Genomic DNA, 23,512 nt, shown 5'->3' with positions numbered 1-23,512 from the left:
TGAATGTATCCCAGAAAATGGCGAACCGAAGAAAACAAGGGGCTCACAAGAAAATAAGGTCAATGAGTACAGTGCTGACCTTTTATAATTGCACTAGGAGTGCCAAAAAAAAAATCTAAAAATATCTCATTCAAAAGATGTACTTTTGAGGTCCTATCTTCACTTGAGTAAAGTGGCTCTGTTAACTCTGATTGAGTACCAACTAAAAGTCCATTCTTTTGATTGTAAAACTTGAAGTAAATGTCTTTTTATGTGTGCGTATGTGTGTGTGCACCTGCATTATCTCATATTAAAACACTTACTTCAATTCTTAGATTAATTACATCTTAGTCTTCAATACTAGTTGCAGTCACCACTTGTTGAAATAAGTGTGATTCACTTAGGTATTCTGCTATCTGAATGCTTGACCAAACCTATTGATACCTGAAATAACACCTTGTCACATCTTTTGTGAAAAGAAGAAAAGAATCAACAACCATTTATTCATACACTAGTATTGAACCTCCAATGCTTATTATCTCTTGGGCAATCAGATTCCTTTAATTTCCTTTGTGATGCATCTTTCCAAACTTGACACTACAGTGATGAGAACTGCACAGTATTAAGGACTGTATGAACAGATAGTGAGAGAGACCACATGTCCTGGAAGAGGCTATTAACCAGATAGTGTAGTCTGCTGAGGATCCAACATGAAAATCATCAGAAAGGAAAAGTGACTTGATCAAGCTTGCATAGGTGGACAGTAGCAGGTGTGGAAATGCAACTGAAGTAGTGAAATCCTTGTTCTAGACAGATGGGAGCAAAATTATGAATAGCTGAAGAGGTCTCAGTGTTTATTCACAGGACACACTATGTCTCATGTTAATGCAATGTTCAAGACAGTAAATAGCCCCCAGCTTTTGCACTGAAAATTGTTTTTTTAGCATAAAGAAGTTGTGAAAATCTGATTTTCAAAACACTGGTGTGAGGAGTACATAGATATAGTAATCTGGTGCAAGAAAGACAGGAGCACAGCTTGTCCCATTTGATATTTTCCATGGGTTTGGAATTGCTCTGCATCACTGCTTATGTGGCATTATCAGTTTGGATACTAATTGTATTTTGTACCTGTTAAGTCTGCAGAAATAATCATGATGTTCCCTATCAGTTCTGCAGCACCACATAGCAAAGGTGTTCTCCCTTGGCAAAGGGGTATTCTTGAGGGAATGAATATATCAAATTAAGAACCAAAAACATGAAATGCAATTAGGCAATGCTTCTGTGTCAGTTTCCTCTGTACTTCAAAGCCCTTAAAGTGTTTGTTCTCTGATTTTATAATTTCCCTTAAAGTTTTGCCAGGTGACTATGGACTTTGATATCAAAATTTCATTTTCTTTTTTCTTTTTTGATAACATATACATTCATTTGTTGATGACCAAAAGAACTGAAAGAAAAACCTGTTATAAAAAAAAAGAGAATTTCAATGATCGTTGACTAGGGTAGATGGTGTAGGAATTTACACTGATTTGAACTAAAATGAAGGTACTGCTGACGTTTAAAAGTGCTGGACATTTATCTTAGAACAGAAGGTTTGTTTGCTTATTTACACGTCCATGTGTTTGTTATTTTTTAAGTCTTGTTATTTTTTGTAACCTTAATTTATACTTCTCAGAAGGGATTTATAAAACAGGGCAGACTTTCCTTAATGATAATTTTGAATATTGATAGTAGTGTGAAGCATAAATCACCAAAGAGTAGCCCATATTTGAAAAATGAAAGAAAAAATGGGGAAAGAAAGCTTTTGGTCTGATTAATATGTTCTTGTTTGTAAGGTTTTACATTATTGCTGGACTTTCTATTGTCTGTTGTTTAGCCAAATAATAACGAGCTTTGATATCTGTTTCTCAGGAATCCATCTTTTTGAGCTAAGGAGAAAGCAAATAACTGAATAGAGGAGGTACAAGAACATGCAAACTCTTTTGCCCTGATTGTGAGTTAAGTGACGGTTGAAAGAAAATCTTCATGTTAAAGTTTATTTCTGTCTAAAATATTTCTACCTCTGATAGTTACAGACCACTTCCTTGAAGTTTTAGGTTAAAAGGTATCTTAAATAATATCACTGTTTTTTCCAAGTTGGTTTTTAGGGTGTGCATTCTTTGCTATAAATTAATCTGATCTAATTGCTTGTCCTTTTTGCTAAATTTATTGTCTGGATATTCTTTCTGTTGACCACAGAAAATCTAAGCTACAAATTAGGCATATCAAGAGCCTAAATTAGGTAGAATGAATCAAAGTGGACAAAATGCCAAACTTTCCTGGACTCTCTGAGCATTTGTCAACATCAACAGCACTGATGTAATTGAAAATGGACTTGAAGAGATCTTAGAGTACAGAAAGTGCTAGGGGAGAAAGAGGCGTGAACTGAAAGAACTGCTGCTAGCCCTGAAAAAAAGGTTCATACAGTGATTCAGATTTCATAAAAAGTATTTTAATTAGCATTATCAGAAAACCTGTATGTTACTTGAACTGGCAGATGGAAGCCATGTAAATGTTGATGTAATGGTATAAGTGAGCACTTAGGACAGGAGAAGAGGTGCTTTTTGTATCATTTCAAGGCATTGGTGTGACTGTGCTTCAGAATTGGATGAGAGGTTCCTGCAAAAAGGTCAGTCAGCCTCAGTTCCTTCATTCTCACCAGAACAACTGCTGACTGAAAAGAAGAAACAAAACACTGTTCAGTACAGTACTTTCTGGAGCAGATTACATCTTCCACCTCTTTCCTCAGGTACTCTCTTCTTCCACATGGTCCTGCAGACCATTGGATGAAAACTGATATTGTACCTCAACTTTGAGTACTATCATCAAATATCTAGTTATATTTTCTAATGAAAAATGAATAATTATCTGTGTTTCTGATTTTAGATATTAGAACCCCCAAACAGTTCATGAGTCATTGATAATCATAACAAAAAATTCAAGACACGGACATTGGAAAAGGTATTGCTCTCTTGGGGCCCTCATGAGGCATCTAGGGTGTGATCCATACTTCAAGGGCATGAGAAGCAGTAGTATGTTCTGCTATAAACTCCTGGTTCTAGTCTTAAGGTCTTTGGAGGTGTTTGAATCAGAATAGGAGTGACTTTGTAGGCAAAATTAACTCATATATAAAACCATTGAATCACTAATTTTGTGTGTGGAAAAATTAATTAATTTCAAACATGAAGTCTGGTAAATTGGTATTCAGGCTAGTGAACCACGAATTACTCTTTTTTTTTTTCTGTCTTGCTTTACCAGGCTGTGGTTAAAACATTCATATGCTCTTTCGAAATTACTTCACTAAATAAAAAAAAAATAAAATTCCAGTACCATGCACACATAATTTTCTGTTCCATTGTAAAAATAGAGAAAATACACATAAGAAACAGCAAAATATCAAGTATTTCTCTTTCAAAGGACATAATAGGGTAAAATCAAGTTATTATGTCGAGTAATCCTCTCTGAAAATGATAATTGAGAATTTTTTATTTTTTATCCTTTTTGGGTTTTTTTCCAAGTTGATCTTTGGAGTGCATTAGTCAAACTCTTACCCCTTTGGGGAATCCCAATGAAAAAAACACAAGCTTTGTGATCTGTACTTAAATATTAGCCTTGTCTTTCTGGAAAAGGAAAAATAAAACAAAAATATCTCTTCTTCCAGCCAGTAATTCTTTCTGTTTTCCTTCCTTACCAGTAGTGTGTGACAAAGAAAACATTGCCTAGGGCTCAAATAGATTTTATAACCTTCAAGTTAAGGATTTCAAACAATAAATATGGAACACACTATATTTTTCTACAATTCTGACGAAGTTTTCAAGCTACTTCTACTTTATCAGGCTGTAGCTGGCATATATTTAGTAAGGTCGGGTGGAGAGCTGACAAACCTGTACTGAAGTCAGGAATAATATGTGCTTTGGAAGATGCAAATGAGTACAGCAAACCTTGCATAAAACTCATGTGACATAACAGTTAACACTGCCTTTCAAGGATGACAATGTGATATTGGACAAGTTACTTTGCCTTTCATTACTCCTTAGTGCACTTAGGAAGTGTAAACAGGGCAGAGTGAAAGTGGGTCACCGAAAACTTGTCTGTATGTAGTAAATATTCTGTCACTTTTGTCGATTAAAGCCCAAACATTCAACTGTTAAGAAAATAGCTGCCCCTTTTATAATGCTGTTGTTAAAAGGCCAGAAATGTGAAGAAATATTGTCACTGCTGTTGTGACCACAGGCAGAATACGAATTGTGACATGAAAATAGAGGGGTTAGTCAGATTGTTTTGCATTTAATTTGAATTGAAGGCAGCATTTTACTAGCAGTCCACAATCATTTTACATTAGGAAATAATAGTTTTTTAAAAAAAGGATAACTCATTCATCCTTTTATTAACATTACTGGAGTTCTGTGCTTTGTCTATTTGTTGTTTGTGGATTGAGGGAGTACTACAGGCTTTGTTTTGCAGTTCATTGTACATATGATGAACTTTCAGAATCAGTTCTGAAATTAAAAAAGTTTTCACAGAAGCCTAAGAAAGCAAATCATATGGAAAGCATGAAACTGTTCCATACTTTTGGGTTTTCTTGGGAGTGGAATATCTTGCTATACAGACTCCTTTCCTTTTTACACTAGGAGGATGCTTGAAAGAGAAATTCTTGGTTAGTTAGCAAAATTGGGCTGATAGTGTGGACTTAGTGTTCTGAAGTGAATACTGTAATGCACTGACTCACTGCATTGATCCTATAAGTCATTTTGTCTTTTTGATGAAATTCTTCCCAAAAATGGAGCTGAAAAGATTAAGCAATGCCATCCGCAGATTGTATTCTGTCCTGTTGAATTATGCAGGAGAGCAACATTTACTTTTCTGTTTATTAAGAAAGTGCTGCTGATTATAATTATTCCTGGGAAAGAAGACAAAAAAGAGAAAACTACTCTCTGAAAGATTTGTCTGTCAGAAAGTGAGCAGAGAAATTCTGACTAAATGAACAAAAAGGGAAAAGGCAAGGTAGGGGACAGGTGAGATGGAAAGAAAAAAACACCCTCCTCTCCCCAGATAAATGTAGTACCTTAAAAGACACTATTACTTAGAAGGCTCCTTTAATTCCTTAATGGAGGGAGGAAGAGAGCACTGAAATATTTTTTTTTTTTTTTTTGTTATGTCAACTGTAGATCCCTGGCTTAAAGTATTTACTTGTAATCTTCATGCTAGAATCCTAAAACTGGTGTACAGCACAGTGAGGAGCCAAAGTATTAATAAGGTTCACTGTTAACTTCTGCTGTATCAATAACGATTTTTAAATTCATACATGAGATATCCATGAGAGACTCAGAGCAGCCAAGTGTTACTTTTTGGGTCAGAGTATGCTAAATTACAAAAGTCTGAACATTTTCCAAGTGAGGAAGACCACCTCTGATACATAGAGAGCCCACATGTAATAGCCATCTATTGCTAGGACACATCTGGAGAGCTAAAGGAAGTGTTATGTGACAAGCAGGTAAATGCAAAATACATTCAAGTTATGAAAGAATAAGCTTCTAGGGAAATAATTTTCAATTTTAGAAAGAAAATCTGGTTTAGTTTTTTTATTTTAAAATATGTAAAACAAAGATATAGAACATTTTGAGAATCAGTGGTCGATAGAATAAGAGTGAAGACAGTATGTATAATTTAAAAAATGTTAAGATAGCTGAGAAAGGGTAGCAGAAAAAACCCTTTCTGAAGAGAAAAAAAGACAGGATTATTTCAGACTGTCCTTGAGATTTAAGTTGGGTTAGTAACAGGTGGAACACTTTCTACATGGAGAGGGATAGCACTTGCAAGCTGAATATAATCTCTATCAGATACAGTCTTGTTCTTCTTATAGATAGCAGGTCTAAAGATAAAATGGTCAAATTCTGCTGCATGAAGCAAGCCATGTGCAAAGGCGTAAAAATATGTTTAACGTAATGAAGGAGTGGGAATAAAGAACAATGAACGAGAACTGAGAGAGGGTCAGCAGAGTTCAGCTTGGAGATGTAGATGGAAAAGACCTGAGGTGATATGGCAAAGTAACAGCCTGTTCAGACTGCACTGGATAGTAATATGGGTATTGCTATCCAGTATATCAAAAGGCCACACCAAAAGATAAACAATGTTAAATGGTTGTGTCTAAGCTATGGGGTAAATGTGCTGTCCTGGTGCCCAGCCTGAGGCTGAGCTGGATAATGTGTTGGCTCTGGTGCTGCCTGGACAGCTACATTTCATTCCTAAGGCCATCAGTGACAGTCAACAGTCCCTGGGTTTGTCCAGCCATGCTGCCAGGTATATGCTCTGTGCTAGTAGGTCACAAGATGTTTTAAGACACACATATGATTGGTGTCTGCCTCAGACTTACATATTTACACCCTTTTCAGTGTTACTGTAGAGAATCAGGACTGAGTCAATGCTCTCTGAAGGTCTAAAGAAGGTCAAATAACCTGCATCCCAAAATAAGTACATGAGATTTAGCTGGACTATTTCATGAGGATCAGCATAGACTGATCCACAAAGCCAAGATGGGTCATGGTGGCCCCAAAGGACAGATAAGTTTACTACTAGATCCGATCTGTTCCTGGAGGTTTGGACTGTAAATACTGTCTAAAAGTGGGTCCATTGCTAGGGCTTGTTCACTTTCCCAAGTCACGAAGGGCTGTCTCTCAGCAGAACTTTTATTTATGGAAGGTGAAACCTCTGCTTCCCCCCCTGACATTCCATTGCTATAGTCTGCCCAGCAGATGTCCCTCGGCCACTGTGGGATGAGAGCACATGGACACAGAGGCTCTCTCTCCTTTCCCTGTGTTGATTGCTGTCAGTAAATAACAAGTTTGAACTGGTCGCTTAGAACTGGAAACAGTCAATACCTAATTTTTCCCAGTCTGTGAACAACATATGCTGGGTCACTTGCAGTTCTTTCAGCTCTTTTTGACGTGACAAAGAGATGTTATAAGAACTGGTGTTGAATAGTTTCCAAGCACAAATAAATAAAAGATGTTCCGGTGCTACAACTGTGACCGTTGTTCTACAGCTAGTCATATGTATGCTAAAATGAGCATAATTTCTATTGAAGTTTCACTGCTGCACATGTTAACAGAATGCAATGCTAGCAAAAGCAACAAGACTTCTCATTATGATATTCTGTGTTCATACCTCAAATCCCTGTGGTCTTCCTAGACTTTCTTTAATATGTTTCCACGCAACAAGAATCTCTGATACAGACAAACTCGTAGCTTTGACATCGATGGGAGCAGCAGTGGGTTCTGTATTAAGAAAAATCGAAACAATAAACCTCCACTATAACAGCTTGTATTTATCAAAAACACTCCATCTGAAACTGTCATTTACTTCCTTTATTCTACCTTAATACTCACAAGAAGGTATGACACTTAAGGGGAACATGAAAAACTGAACAAGATGAAGGGATTATTATTGTTGTATTTCTTTATTTGTGTCATGCTACATCAATATCTCATCAGTGATGATAGGTGCAGCAAACTGTGAAAGAATCTTGTCTGTGATTTTTTAAAAAAACTTTAATATTTGTCTATGAGTCCCCCACCTCCACACACCACTTTCATAGCCCTAACTTCAGCAGTAAATGGAGCATTCATTCTATTTGTGGCTTTTTGGTGCCATTCCATCAGTTCAGGATGAACAATACCTTGCTGGGGTGCTCAGTCAGTCCTGCCTTGGGGTGATACTGAGTAAGAAGTGATACCCAAGGCTGTAGTGAAATGCTATATAAAAGAAATTTTTTTAGAACTATGTTATTATGTCCTTGAAGTCACAGGCACCAGTGTTTGGGATGTGCTACCTTCTCTCTGCTGTGAGGCGTTTACTGATTTAGGCCTGGGATGCACATTTTTATAAAGGCACCAAGACCTAGGATTTCTCCCCCTGATTACCTGCGCTGTTACCATTGGCCCTCTGTTCATGTTTCTATCTCCATGGTATCCATAGGACACTCTGTGGTCCTGACCTCCTGAGTATCTGGAGCAGAGGACCCTTCCTGCCCTCCAGACAGGGTGGGTGTCCTTTGGTGCTGCTGGGACATGGCCAGGGTGGTCACTGGAGGTGTAGTTCTGTAGGATGCTTTATATACTGTATCTGCTCAACAGTGTTTCACATTATTGAACACTTTATAGAGGTCTAACTTCTTTCAGTGATTGGGAAGTTGAGTAAATGCACCTAGAGATTTGCCACAACAGGCTATTTAGCGTACTACCCATTAGTGTACTGGGAGTGATGAGTGTCCAAAAATTTTCACATATGAAGCTGAGACTTCCTTAAGGAAGTCTTTTGAATCTTTCGCTTTATTACCTAAATATTACTGCAAATTTGCTTACTGGAAGCTGTGGAGACAAGGCTTGAACACAGACTGTGAAGCACACAGTAGCAGCATTTCTTCACCTTTCTGGTGTAGTTCACTTGCTCAGCAAAAATGTGAATTCATATTGCCCTGCATTTGCAGAGCCTGCGATTTCTTTCTTGGCCTAATGTTCCTCATTACATTTCTAATGAGTTGATCTGCTCCTGAAGGGCAGGCAGAGGTCTTGGCTTTCATGTTATAGGGAGACACATCAAAGAGCTTTCTAAAAAATTTTTTTTTGAGATTCATTTAACAGGGTTACAGAAAAGGAGTTTCCTTACAGAACAGCCTGATTTAAAATGATATAATTTTCTCAGTGATCAAACTGCCTAATATGTATGATACCTAATATCAGTCTTGACTCATTAGCTACCCTGCTTTCTCTGATCACATGCAGGCATTTTTCTGGCATTGCTGCCCTACACTTTTTCCCTGACATGGCTTGCACAAATTTTTCATCCTTTTTGATGTTAGAGTTTTAATGTTTGTGGCTCTTTTTTGATCTCCTTTTTTTTTATTTACTTCTAAAGAAAAGAAGAAATTCTGATGTGATGCAAAATGGTGTTTGGAACAATGAATATTAGTAATAAGTATAAAATATGTATGGAACTTTTCAGGTAACAACAAATGAAAAAAAATCTCCAGAAATAAGTGAAATGATATTTTGAATTCAATACTTAAAGTATTTTGAAGTACTTTGAAGAAATACATTGCTCATAATATGATTTTCTGTTCAACAGTTACATCCTGCTTTCTATTTTATGTTCTACTAAGATCTGTGTGGCAAAAGCTATTTTCTAGTATTTTGTATTATTGAAGCAATTACCTTGTTGTCAGAAAAGATTGCAGTGGGATAAATAATTTGAGATATACACAAAATGTTGGTTGGCAGCCTTTACATTTTCTATAAATGTCGGCATCATTTCCTTTTCATAACATTCACTAGGAATGGTTCATATATTGCTTAGAATAACAACATAGAATATTTTCTGGTATTTTTAAAAATTGTTTTCAACAAAAGGAGCAGAAATAGTTTGGATTTTTTTTATGTGACGAAAATGTATTTCTTATATATTCAGAAGTAATTCACTGCACTTTCCCTGATATTAGACATTGACAATAGAACTGCACAGCAAAAGAACAGAAATTAAATATTTGGGAATAAGATATATTGTGACTGTCTGAAAGTTTTTAGAGACTAAATAGGATTTTTTATTGATTCAGATAAGATGAGGACCATATAATTTCTAGTGATATAATACAGTCTATGGTTCACTCCAATGTCATGCTTTATTCTCTGTGTCTAAAACTAATGATAAGTTTGACAGGTTCATTAGCTTTTTCTATTATGGTCACTGATGTTATAATCATATTATTTTCTTCATACCTTGTCATTATGCTACACCCATAGGTATCTACCTGAGGTCATACTTCTTGAAAAAAGAAAGAGGACCAACATCTTTAGTAGTCCCTTTGATATTTCCTCTTTGAATTAAAGATGCAGCATGAAAAATTCTCATAAGGCTTTGTGCAATGTTCATGAAACCTTGTCTTTCCTTGTCCTGCAATCACACTTTAAGGAAACATGATCAATATGTAGGTCTTTGGGATGTCTGTAATATGGCATGACATGGATTTACACTTATTGCATTGATCTAATGTTCAGAGAGGGAATCTTGAATTTTGATACTGGAAAGAAAAGAAAGAAGAATTACTTACTAGCCCTCATTGTGGTTTTTTCCCTATGTTTATGATCTGCAAAACTGATCTGTTTTTTTTAAATAGTCACCTTTAAAATTTCCACATGGTCTATCTTCAAAAACAAGTCCAAGAGCCTACTATAGTTTATGTTGTTTTAACTCTTCTGCGGAACAGAGCCTCAGTCAGGACTCCTCAACCAATCATTTAATATCTGTTTAGTTCTCATTTTGATTCCAAAAAGAATTTTTACAAAGTGCTCTAATTCAGAATCTAAGCTCTTATTTGAAGCTAAGAACCTCAATCTGGGCAATTGCATTATGACTGCAGGCAGTTGTACCTAGATGACATTTTGGGATTTCAGCCAAGACCCATTTCTGTGATAATGCCTCTCTGTGGAAAAATTCACAAAAGATCTGTGAGAAGGAATATCAGGAAAAGTCGTCCCTGTTGTGCCAATCTGTAGATAAAGAAGGTGGTAGCATTTTCTCCTTTGCAAGAAATAGCCACAAGGGCTACCTTCCAAGTCAGGGCTACTTTCCAAGTCAGATCTACCTCCAGTAAACTTTTTCCATTCCTGAGAAAAGGCAAGAGAGGTTATGGTGGTCTCCACCTCTCAACCTGTTTGATGCATGTTCCCAGTTTGGGGACTCTACCAGATCTGTGGTGACATGGCTGCCTGCAGGATATAAAACTATCTCGAATCTTGTGCTAGAAAGGGAAAAGATATCTGATTTCCAAAGTAGCAGAAACGACATTAGTGTTTCCTGAACAGGCCCTTGGACTTCTCACTTTTCCTCAAGTCCTTTCTATTTTCTCCTTTTCTCTGACCAGTGTCTTTGCAGAAGACTTTAAAACAGAGAAAAATTAGTGTCAAAATGAGCTAGCAGCAAAGACCTCTGCAGTCAACAGTTTTTATTTAGGGCTGAAATACTCTTACTTGTCAGGTAGAACTTCTGCAGCCTGCTCCTGTGTTGATGCTCTCCTGCACACTTGTTCACAGTATACATCCTGCTGTAGCTCTCCCTCCCCCATGGAATAACCCAGATTTATTCCACAGTGGAGTATCCCCTCGGAATAAGCAACTGCCTTATTCCGTTAAGACTTTACAAGAGGAGTGTTGCCATGCTCATGAATACAAATAGTTTGTTTCTATCAAGTGACATGGCAGCCAGAGTTATATTCAGCATGTGAGGAGGGGATGTGCACATGATATTGATTGCATATCTGCCTTTCCATGGGGGGTAGTGGTATTGATCAGAAGACGGCTTAATAAACTCTTACATGTCAGGGTTGTAATTTCATTGTTTAAAAAAATCACTGAAGACAGCTCTAGATGAACTTTTACAGATGGATCATCTGGCAGAAACAGGAAATAACCCTCTGTGGTTTACAGCTAATCTGCCAATTTATTAATCTTCATGTTCACCTAAAACCCAAGTAGCTCAGCTTTAACTATGAAATGAATTACGGGACTTCGCTTCATGAAAGCAAGATTTTAATTAAAAACACGAAGGCTGTGTTTAAAAGTGTGTAACTGCATATTGTTCCCCCTAAATGACAAGGAAAGGGTCTAAATTTGTCTAAGTAAGAGAGGAGATGGGCCTAAGCAGAACATTCCTTCACTCTGCAGTATCTTGTTTAGTATAACATCATCCACTATCTGGCTTGATGCAAAATGTCTAAAAGTTATTAAGAAACAAAATTGCAGGGGCTGTTGTACGGTCCTTTGTTTTTCCGATAGCTGAGAGCTTTGGATCTTTGTTGGCTCAATGAATTACCACAAATCCATACCAAACAAGAACGAAACCTCTGTGCAGCATCATTGCACCTTGTATGTATTACAGAACCACATCTGGGGTGCCTCAGGAAGTTTTAAACTGTGAGTACGAGAGTCTTCAGGCTTTAACTTGCACCCCTAAGGGTTCTCTATTTCACATATAGAAATTTTTACTGGTATTCACTACTCTGTTTATCAAAATTATAGATCTGTCAGTTGTTGTCAAGATGATTCCATCAGGGGCCTGAAGGAGGAATTAGATACTGGAACAAACAGAACTGATCCTTATCACCCATTGTGGTAATCATTAATAAAAAAAACCTTTATAAAAGACTTAACTCATCCTGAAACCGCTTGGGTTCCTTTTTTCTCCCAAAAGCTTGTTTCTATATCCTTGTATATTCTTTTCTGTTTCTGTACTGGACAGTACTCTAATTCATATTTATTCTTGTGCTTTTAGGCTGCGACTGTACTTGTAAATTAAGTGGGTACAGAGAGACAAGGCACCAGCCTGAGCATGGACGTTCAGCTGTCCATAGCATTACATTGTTAACATGATCTATGGTGAGGTATTGACTCAGGGCAATTAGTGCTGCCCCAGACTGTGGTATTTTTATCAGAATGATGCCCTGATGCAATTTAAAACATTTGAGTCTTTCTTGTGTGTAGGTTTTACTTATTAGGTTCCAATTTTGTAATAGACTGGCTTATTACTCCTCCTTATGTACTTGACCTAGCATTTATATGTCCTTACTTTTCCTCTAGTCCTCTAGTTCACATTTTTCTATATATTGGTCAGATCCTTCCCTGTATTTCATAACCAGCTCTTCTAGTGGCATTATGAATATTAAATATATATGATCTAAGACTGATCCTTAAGAAATTCTGCCAATAGCCTTCCAAGCCTTTCACAAGACAAGTGGTAAAGGGTTTGTTTCTCTGCCCTTATATAGAAATATTTTTAATTTTTTCTTGAACATTTAGCTAAAATTTATTGTTGCCAGATGTTCATTGTCTTCATTATTTTGGGATGGGAAAGATCTTACTTCAGGTTCTTGAGCTTGGGGACTAGCTCTCACCATCCATGGCAGAAAAACAGATTAAATTTCATTTATGGTACATTTAAATAGCAAATTCTGCAATGCTTAATTTAGAAAGGCTTGAATTTTTGACAAATGCAATACCAGAAGTTTTCATTACAAATGTAAAAATTTGCACTTTCACATTCTTATTAGGTATCCTCTCTATATCATCTTATTTATTTAAAATAACCAACAAAGTATTTTATTATTGTCATCCATTCCTTGATTATCTTAAATATAAATTACTAATTTACTTCACTTTTTTTCTGCTTTATATACTTTCTTAACTTAAAAAAAAAATAACCTTAATTTTTGTCTATACTTGGATAATTTTTATTCTTTTCATTATCTGGGTTGTATTATATATGCTTTTTATTTATTCTAAATATTTTCTAGTGAGTCCATCTATAGATCCTCAGAGGTACTGCCTTAAAAATGTTCAATTTTTTTCAACATAAAGTTCAAGTAGATTTTACACTTTTGTCCCAGAGACATTCTAAAACACTTTCATTTCTAGTCTCATCTACTAACTCTAGTTTATAAAATAATTTCCTGCTCTTTAATGATGATGTGTACAACTGTTCTTTGTTATGATCAGCTTTTCTACAGTGTCTTAATTATTCATCAGAACAAGATTATTGTACCATTATTTCTTTTCACTTAGTACTGGTTAAAGAATCTGCTAATTAGCACAGTTGAGACACAAGATCATTAGTCTTTACTTATTAGTTTTTACTATCCAAACTCCGCTCAGGCTGAATTCTCTCATAAATAACAACATTCTGTACTATTTATCAACAATTAGAAAGGTCTTTCTCAGAATCTGAATTGATCAGGGTAATCAGCAATTGATCTCTAGTTTGACTTCCAGCTTCTTTAATTGCCCTTTTCTAAAATTACATGGAACCCAAGGTTATTCTGTTTTATCCAAACACTGCTTTTGTATTTCCTGATATGTTATCACATCATCAGCATGTTATGACATCCAACCTTTTATTTTTGTTTTGTCTTTCCTGTGCATCTCATATTTTGTCTAGCCATTCTTGTTAAAGAAAGCCAACCTGGCCATCACTGTTACCAGTACAGCCTTTTCCATCTTCTTGCCATCATACCTTTACACTCTTACTTCCTTTTCCATTGCTATATTTATGATTTTCCCAGTTTTCACTTTCCAGTGAATTAAAACCACACATAGAGATTGCATATGATTTCCTTGATACTGAAAGCTTGTGTGAGTAGTCTTAGAATTCTTAGTCCCTCAGTATTGGATGGACTGGAATGTAGTCATCAGTAAAAAAGAATGCATAAATATTAAAACAAATGGTGTTAACATTGCTTTTGTTTATGGCTTTATTTCATTATCTTGTGCCTTTACAATTTTTTTCTCTGTGGATCAAAATAGCCTGTGCCTGCACTGAATTTCAGTGCTATTTCAGTATATTCTAGCATGAATACCTTATTTTCCTAGCAGAAAGTATGGTCAGAAGATTTCTCCCTGTTCTGATCATGATTCTCTTCAGCCTCAGGCCTGCACACTGCAACCTTTCTCCTGGTAAGTAGATTAATTTGCTCTGCTCTCCACGTGCTCTGATATCTCTTTCTCTTAATAAAGTTTTCCTTTATGAAAGATTTAGGCTTGTCTTTCCCTGGTGCTGGATGGAACATGTCTACTGTGTCTTTCTGTTCTACCTCCTTATTGAAGGTAATTGTGCATCATTTTTCTATCCTGCATCTTCTGTGCACCATCCTCATTCCCTCTCCAGAACTGCTTCCTGGCTCTCATCATCTCATTTACATCACCACATTTGACCTCTATTTTTCTTCTTTTCTCTTTGATTGCTTGCTGTCTTCCTTTCCTAAGACCTTCAGGAAAGACTCCTCCCTAAAACTTTCCTACTGCATTAAGACACCTTTTCCAGAAGGTCACACGCATTTGCCTTTTTTATCCATAGATTATCTATCTAGTTTTGTACAACCTTTTTATCTGAACCTCCATTCTATTCTCTATTCTTCCATTACACTCATCTGCAGTTTTACTTCTTGGAGAGCCTTCGCCATGAACTGTATGCTGGTGATGTTTTCTATAAAGTCAAAAGATGGATGAAGAAAAAGAAAAGTCTTGAAACATCTATGACCAGTCAGGCTTTCTCCTCTCTTTAGCTTTGGGTTACTATCTGGAGGAAGGGGTTGAAAATGGAAGATTAGTGAGGAGATAGTTACTTTTAGTTGTTTTTACTCAAGGTGACTCTGCAGCTGGGAAATGTTAAGGATATTTTTGGTGTGGGAAATTTCACATATTGAGTTTCTTTCGAGTTGTTTTCTGTCTGTTGAAAGAAATGGAATTCTCTCAAAGAAGATAACAGAATCTTGCTAAAAACTTAAAAGCATTCTTTCTCACAGACGTGAGGTCAAGGGAGAGAAGAGAGTTCAGAATTGTGAAAATACAGCCTGTGATAGTCTTTTGTAAGACAAAGCACAAGCCTGCGTGGCATGTTATTGCCTCAGCTAGGTTGGACTTGGCAGTGTATGCACATATGTCCCTGAAATGATGGTATAAATCTATTCTTCACATTTCAGCTGCAGATCATGGCCATCTTGGTATTACCTGTATAGATTTCATTTTCTACAGTTACCATCAACATTGATGTTTTAGTAACCATTGACATTATGTTGTCTTTTGAATATCTATTGGCTCTATGTCCAAATGGAGGTTGGTGCCAAGTGGTGTCCCTCAGAGCTCTGTCCTATCTTTATCAATGACATGGACAGTCAGAAATCAAGTGGACCCTCAGGAAGTTTGCAGATGACACCAAGCTGAGTGATACAGTTGACAAACCTGAAGGATGAAGTGACATCCAGAGAGACCTGGAGAAGCTACAGAAGAGGGCCCATGGGAACCTCAAGAGTTTGAACAAGGTCTAGTGCAAGGTCCTTCACCTGAGTTGGGACGGTCTCATGTACAAATACAGACTGCTAGAAGAACTAATTGAGAGCAATTCAGAGGAGAAGGACTTGAGACGTTTCATGGATGAAAGCTGGACATGAGCCAGCAACGTGTACTTGCAATGCGGAAAACCAACCACATCCTGAGTTTCATCAAAAGCGGTGTGCCAGCAGGTCAAGGGAGGGGATTCTCCCCCTGTACTCTGCCCTCACGAGACCACACGTAAAGTGCTCCATCCAGCTCTTGGGTTCTCAGCATAAGAAAGATGTGGACCTGTTGAAGCAGGTCCAGAGGAGAGCCAAGAAGTTGATCACAGGGCTGGAGCACCTCTCCTGTAAAGATGGGTTTTGAGAGTTGGGGTTGTTAGTCTTGAAGAGAAGGCTCTGGGGAGACTGTCTAGCAGTCTTCCAGTACTTAAAGGAAGCTTATAAAAAAGGGAGAGTGACTTTACCTGGGTGGATAGTGACAGGACAACAGGGAATTTTAAACTAAAATAGAAGCAATTTAGATTAGTTGTTAAAAACAAATGAATTGCTGTGAGAGTAGTGAGACACTGGAAGAGGTTACCCAGAGAAGTTGTGAATGCCTCAAACCTGAAAGTGTTCAGGGCTAGGTTGAATGGGGCTTTGAGCAACCTGGTCTAGTGGAAGGCTTTTTGCCCATGGCAGGGTATATTGAAACTCGATGATCTTTAAGGTCCCTTCGAACCTAAACCATTCTATGATTCTACTATATGATCTAACTTAATAGAGATAAAAAGATTAACCACTCTATTTACTCCTGAAAGAGTACTCAGTGTTCTGGTGAAGTTTTCTGCATCCCTTTACTCAGAAGGTAATGTTTTTAAGCCTTTTACTTTGGTCAGATTCACTTTATGTAATCAGAGGGCATTCTGTTGTGTTCACTGAGGGGAACTTGCTCAACACCACCTGCCAAGGTGCTTGTTTAAGAACCACTCAGAGCCACCACAAATAGGCTTTGAATGTCAATCAGAAAACACACAGTGTGTGATGAAATGCAAGTAAGCTAAGGTTTTGCTGGATCAGCCCCAAGACCATAATATATTGCACTGTCAATCGTTATTTAATATTTGCTCTTCAGTAGAATTCCTTGAAAAATGGTGTCTTCAGTTGTTTAGCTCCTTAAGCATGACAGTCCATACCTCTTTCAAAAGCAGTTCCCCATTTTATAGCAAACTGCACTGTCTATCGTCCTCAATCTCCATATTGCCCAGAATTTATCTGTAATAAACTGTTTAATTACTCCTTTAAATTTTCAGTTTATCACCTAGGGTTATTCTGAAGAAAAGCTTTTTGTAAATTAATTTTGCACTGTATTACCAGAGCAAACCATATTTTTCCTGAAATATGTGTTGTAAAGTATCGAGACCCATAGAATTCCTCTTACCAAAGAAAAGTCTAATGTACAGACACATACAGAGACTGAATTAGCAAAGCTGTAACGAGTAGGTACTTTTGAGTAATTGAATTATAATCAGAAAAGTTGGTTTCTAGAAAAGAATAATTTATATATTACTGATTATTCTGTTTCCAGTCTTGTCCAAATAACAGGCAAAGGACCATCTATTACAAATCAGCACTCAGATTTTGTTAAAATAATTTTTGCTACTAAAAAAGAATAAAATTAAGATTTTGCCTCTTCCTTTGCAAAAACATATTTGCAATGAACTTTCTGATGAGAATATGAAATTATTAAAAAATAAAAACGTCACCATTGGTCTCACAGTATCAGTTTACATTGAGAAACAGGGAAGTCAACTGTACAATTTCTGAGTTGTACTGCTCAATTTTTTTACTTTAAAATGTAATTGTTTCTATAAAAATATGAGTACTTGGTAATGCTGATTCAAAAAGTGGAACAAAACCAAATTATTGGAGCTGCTTTTAGTAAAATCAACGTCTCCAACCTCTGTAATTACTGCGAGAGAATAGTAGCAGACAGCATCTGCTACATCATGGCTCCAAAATTGCACATTTATTGTGGGTTAATATGGAATAGTATTTAATGTTTTCCAGCTTCACATGGAATACTACTATCTTCACACTACTTTTTTGTAGAGAGAGTATGAAATTCCTCCCATCGATACTAGGACTCTGCTTGTCTTATTCTCTTCATAGGAGACAGTGGGATAATTCAAGATAGCATAGTGGAAAAAACCTTGAAGTTTATGAATTCCAGCAATGGAGTTGCTCAAAATATTATTTTGGATAACATTTATTTGCCTTTTGTGTGCATGGAAATTTCTATACACTCCCTCCTGTCAAAAAGAGAACAACTTCTTTTACTAGGAAAAATAGTTTGTTTTTTTCCTGCCCCTTCCCCGAAAAAACCCCAACCCCCCAGAAAAAAAACCTGTCGAGAATTTATATCATTTCTCCACAGAAATTTAAAAAAAATATTTTTCATTTTTTTTTCTGATCTACTACTGTAACTCACACTGAATACTGGGATACTAATGTATAGTCAGAACTTTTATACTAATGAAGTAAAAAAGAGAAAATAAAAAATAATAAAACCAAGAAAAACTATATTTATGTGCACTTTTAGTATCCATTATCATCATCATGGCCAGGCTTCGTGAACAAAGATTTGGGAATCCATTAACCAGGAAACATGTCCTTGAAGTCTATTCCTAAACTTTGTCATTTGCTTTCTAGGTAAGCTTGGCAAACTAGTTCACCTCCTTCTCTGTAAAACGTGTTTAATGTTATTTAGCACTTCTGCAAAGAAATTTAAAATTTAAGATTGAAAAATCATGGTATAAGAGGACACATTATATAAAAGTATAACAATATACTTCATGGTATGGAATTTAACTTCATGTTGAACTGACCTCCTTCAGCTGAGCAGATGACAACAATAGGGCTGAATGGACCATCTCCTTTGTTGTTGTAAACACCAACTTTCACCTCAAAAGGAGTCAGAGGTGGCACACTTTCATCTCTGTAGATGAATTTTGAGGCATCTGAAGATGTCACCATTTTTTCCTTCCAGCCACGAGTTCCATTTGGCCTGAAGGCTACAATATATCCAAATCCTTCTCCACTCTGAAACTCTTCTGACACTGGCTGAAAAATTAAGTCCAGGTAATGATGAGACAAGGTTTTACTAATTTAAAAAGCAGGCACAGTTCCATTATAGGATTTTGCTTACCATACCTGGTAAACAAATTGTCCTCATAAGGACAATTGCTTCCAAAGAAGAACCTAAGGTGAGAGTTTTCTCACCTAGTCACTGTAGTTAGGTCATTGTCCTAGGACTGAATGAGCTCTTGGACTCAGAAAATTATTTTCTTTTATATCTTGCCCTTTGTGGTTAATGCTTTAACGTGTTGTCTATTGGTGGAATCCTGTTGTCTATTGGTGAAATAGCCCCTACCACAGACCTTGTTAAGAATATAGAGCAACATATTGTGAATAACATGATGTGTATGACTCCTACTACAGTGGGACTTTCTTGGTTTGAAGGTGCCAGTCTATCTAATTTCTGTGTCCAAATGGGGTGTTAAGTTTTAGGGATTTAAGTCCAGGGTTCAACTTAAAACTTAGGATATAATGTAATAATTCTATTTGTTTTAACTCTCAAAGAGTTGTTTCATTCTTTTTAATGAAAAAAAAAACAACAAAACCCCCTCATTTTCTTTTCTCTCCTCAGAATACTTGTGCAATTAGCCACTTAATTTGGGACACATCTGCCATAAGCAGGCAGTTAGAAAAGGGATTTATCTGTTTTAGAGTCTGAGCACTCCAAAAGCTAAAATTTAGATGTCCAGCTCAATTAGTGGAACTTTTTGTGCTAATTAGTAAATTAGCAGTAGCTTACATTTATTATTAAGTCAATGGGCTAGTTTAGGGATTAGGGTAGGTTTAACAGCTGTTAACTAGACCTATGGGAAATGCCCAGAAATGGGTGTCTAAACTCCCTCTCTTGAAGTGCCCATCATAGATTTGTAGCTAATGGACATTGAATGAGAGCAGAGGACACTAAATCCTCTCCCCTCCCCATTGCAAGTTAGTGTCTCATCATCAGGCACTTGCAGATACAGTTTTCTACCCATCCTTCTGAAGCTATGCACTGCCCAACTGAGTTAAAAAAAATTGAGTTAAAAAAATCATGAGTCCAAGGGCAGAGGATGTAAAAATAAGACAGACTTTGTAATCTACTCTCACTCATGTATCTGTGGTTTCTTTTGGAAGAAAACTTTGTCCCTTGACAGAGAGTGAGATATGACTCACTCCAGTAGTCCCCCGCCCCAATCACATAGGAAACACTATAAAGACACTCAACATGAATATGCATATCCCTATTTTATATTAGGGACTGGGATTAGGCCAGTTCACATCTGATACAGTTCTAGCCACCTGATATTTTTGTTTGGGATTCAGTAAATTCTCTCTGAATAGGAGAGTTGCTGCTATTTATGGTTATAGACTATAAAGCAAACTGAAATCAACTCTGTCACAGCTGTCTCAGGTAGCTTGTGTTGGAGAAGACAGGTGAGCCAACAGAAGGCAGCCTTTTCAGACAGCCTAAAATTTGCCAGTTAAAACAGATAATTAGAATTCTGTGTGTCTCTTACTATCTAAATATCTCTTCAAACTGCCTAAGCTAAGACCTTTTTCGTTAAAACTCCATGTCTTTATTTGATGAAATTCTTCTTGAGTTTATGTATAGGTGTGTGTATATATATATATATATATATACTGAATCTGAAACTCCTCATGATGAATCTAGAAGTTTTGAAAACTCAAGGAAAATCTCTGTTCTACTGGTTTTTTTATGATTAACAGGGAACACAACTCCAACTCCTCCAACTACCCACTGGCATGGTCATACACCTGTGTTGCATCTTGCAACACAATTATCTTGTCAAAATAAAAGTCTATTTCATCTCTTTAGTTTCATGTTTTTATGATTTAATTAAAAATAATTATTTCTTAATTGAACATGAAAGTTATAAGGCTTTCCTTTTCTTTCCCTAGCTACTATTTCATCAGGTGTTATGTTTACATAAGATCCAGAAAAATCAAGTCAATCCAAGCAGTAAATCAGGAAGAAAAGTCTTATGAATTAGCACAACTTTGGAGCTGCTGCCATAATGTCCGCTATTCAAACCATACCAAAAAGGCCCAGTACTTTGAATTTTTTGAACACATTTAAGAACAGTATTTTGTGTTTGTGTGTTGACAAGATATGCTGTAAGGAAACTCCACTACAGTACTCTTTACTTTGTCCTCAAAGAAGTTAACATGAAAAAAAAACTTTAATTAGAATAAGTCCCTTACCTCCCATGCTATTACTAATTCATGTCGCCTTCCACTTCTGCCACTTACATTAGCTGGAGGTGTCTTTGGAACTGTGAGCAAAAAAGGAAAAACAAAACAAAACAAAACAGAATGTCCACGTTATTGAAGTTTTCCCCACAGTAATAAGTTTCTGCAGAAGATATGAGACATTAAATCAGAACAGAAATAAAAACCATAGCACTTTGTGATAAAATTTGCTCAAGTTTCATTTCAGACAACTGCACATTCAAGTTGGTAAACTCAAACAAAACATAAGCTTAGAATAAAAATAATGCTGGAATAAAAAACTGCTTAAGCACTATGCCTTCTACAGATTAGTCAAAATTTCAATGTATGGATCATCTAATAGATAAAACAGGAATTATCTTGTTAACATTTATATTCTTTTAATAGAAAATTTGAAATGCCAGAAAACCCAACGTATTTCAGACTTCAGGTAAAATCTTAGGACATAGACAATAATGTCTTTATTATTTCCCAGATAAATAATGATTTAGCATGTTTTAGTTTTTACAAAGCTGCTCTACCAGGGAGCAAATTTTCAGAAATTTTAAACTAACCAACCATAAGCAACCCTCATAATTTCTTCCAAGTGCTGGAAACTGGATTATCATATTTTGTAAAACCAGAAATCTAAGTTGTTCCATTGGAATTCTGTAATTTCTTTTATCTTACTTAGTGCCTCTAATGAAGCTCTCAAAATAACTAATGTCTTGAGTTTATTTACTGTGAGCAGGTAAGTTTGCATTCTTTATTTGATTAAATATGTCCTCCTGACAGCAGTACACAGGTCATTGGTAGAAATGTACTGTGAGACATTAACTGTTTAGGCCTTATTGCATGTTGTTGTTCTTTAGTTCATTTGTTGAGTAGCACAGTAGCACTTGTCTTTGAACTATACAAAGAAAAATATAAATGTACACAGTCCTGTGTTGGTAATTAATAGCTTAAATTCAATGAGAGTGTAGTTTTTACTAGTTTTTGTAAGTTCAGAAAACTTCACAATTCTTTTGTGTAGTCACTTTTTGAACCCTGAACTTCCCTTTAAAGAACATAAGCCCAGTTCTGTATTTCCTCAGAAATGATGCAAACCTACAAAGTGTATTATTTTTTTCTGATTTATATAACTGGAAATGAGGTAAGAGCCCTTTTATCTGTGGTTCTTAACAGACCAATAGGAGAGATTTCTAATGTGTTTCTCTCCAATAAAACTGTATTCATCTGGCAAACATGGTGCCTTTAACTTATTCCTTCCTTCCTTCCTTCCTTCCTTCCTTCCTTCCCTCCCTTCCGCTTTCACACATGCTAAATGATGTGTTTCATAGTCACTGTCTGCTGAAAGCTCTTGATTTCTGTATAATCAGATGATTGAATTGCTTTGCAGTTTAGCTAGTGGGAAACCAGATAATCAGGCTGAGCTTGTAGTCCAGGCTCCTTCTCCAGTAGTGCAGAACTTTGGGGACGCTCAGCTCATCTACAGATAACTTTCTAAACAGTGGAGAGATTCTACTGACTGGTGACATCAATGTGTTTAAATTAAGCACTAATCTTTGCATGTCAAAAAGATAATGAACTTTTTCTTTCAGAAATGGAATTGCCCTCTGGATTAAATAAAAAAAAAAAAAGAAAAGAAAAAAAATAATACAATCAGTCAGTGTGCAACATTGGGAAAAAATGCAGATGAATAATCATCTTCCAGTTAATTAACATGCAAAAATTATGGTGCCATCTCTAATGGGGCATATTTAAACCTTTTTTAGCATCCATTTTTCTTTTTTTTTTTTTTAAAGTACTTTTGGATAAGTTATAAAGACAAATGAAGTTCTCATGTAGGTGCCACATTAGAGGTAGGAGAGTATGCTGTGCTCTTTTGAATCATCCAGCATGATGGAGTTATTTAACCTGCAGTGTCCTCCTTCTAGAATTTTCTTGTTAACAGCTTTGCAGACTGCAGCCCTATTTAAACTAATAAATGTTAAAAGAATAAAACTGTCAAAAGGATGAATTTCTTCAGCACTCAACTAAAATGTACATTCACACAGTGAAACTCTTTCAAATGAATAACCATTAAAAGAATAACTGTGTCAAAAGAATAAATTTCCTCTGCACTGAAGAAAAGCAAAGCATACATAGTTAGAGGGGGACACTTTGAAATTACTAACTATTAAGTGAAGAAAACTATTAAAAATCCCTGTTTTTTTACCAGGCACCGAGGTTATATATCAGCCAACCTTTCAGCAGCATGACCTTTATATCAGTGTTATATTTGAATTTACTCACACA

At 36.2% G+C, this 23,512-nt stretch overlaps 1 protein-coding gene across 7 annotated transcripts in view; it reads right to left on the bottom strand.

Moving 5' to 3' along the window:
* CNTN5 (contactin 5) overlaps window positions 1-23,512 on the bottom strand; it is a 605,150-nt gene that overhangs the window by 8,296 nt on the left and 573,342 nt on the right. For all 7 annotated transcript variants that reach the window (XM_064645131.1, XM_064645132.1, XM_064645133.1 and 4 more), the window contains 3 exons: window positions 21,209-21,279; window positions 18,757-18,991; window positions 7,180-7,289 (listed from right to left, as the gene is read on the bottom strand). In XM_064645131.1, the coding sequence (XP_064501201.1) occupies window positions 7,180-7,289; window positions 18,757-18,991; window positions 21,209-21,279 (416 nt within the window). The remainder of the gene's footprint in view (window positions 1-7,179; window positions 7,290-18,756; window positions 18,992-21,208; window positions 21,280-23,512) is intronic.

Source organism: Pseudopipra pipra, chromosome 2, assembly GCF_036250125.1.
Source record: "Pseudopipra pipra isolate bDixPip1 chromosome 2, bDixPip1.hap1, whole genome shotgun sequence".
NCBI classification, from domain to species: Eukaryota; Metazoa; Chordata; class Aves; order Passeriformes; family Pipridae; genus Pseudopipra; species Pseudopipra pipra.
The sequence above is the reverse complement of the archived record's forward strand: the minus strand, read 5'-3'. Positions and strand labels throughout refer to the sequence as shown.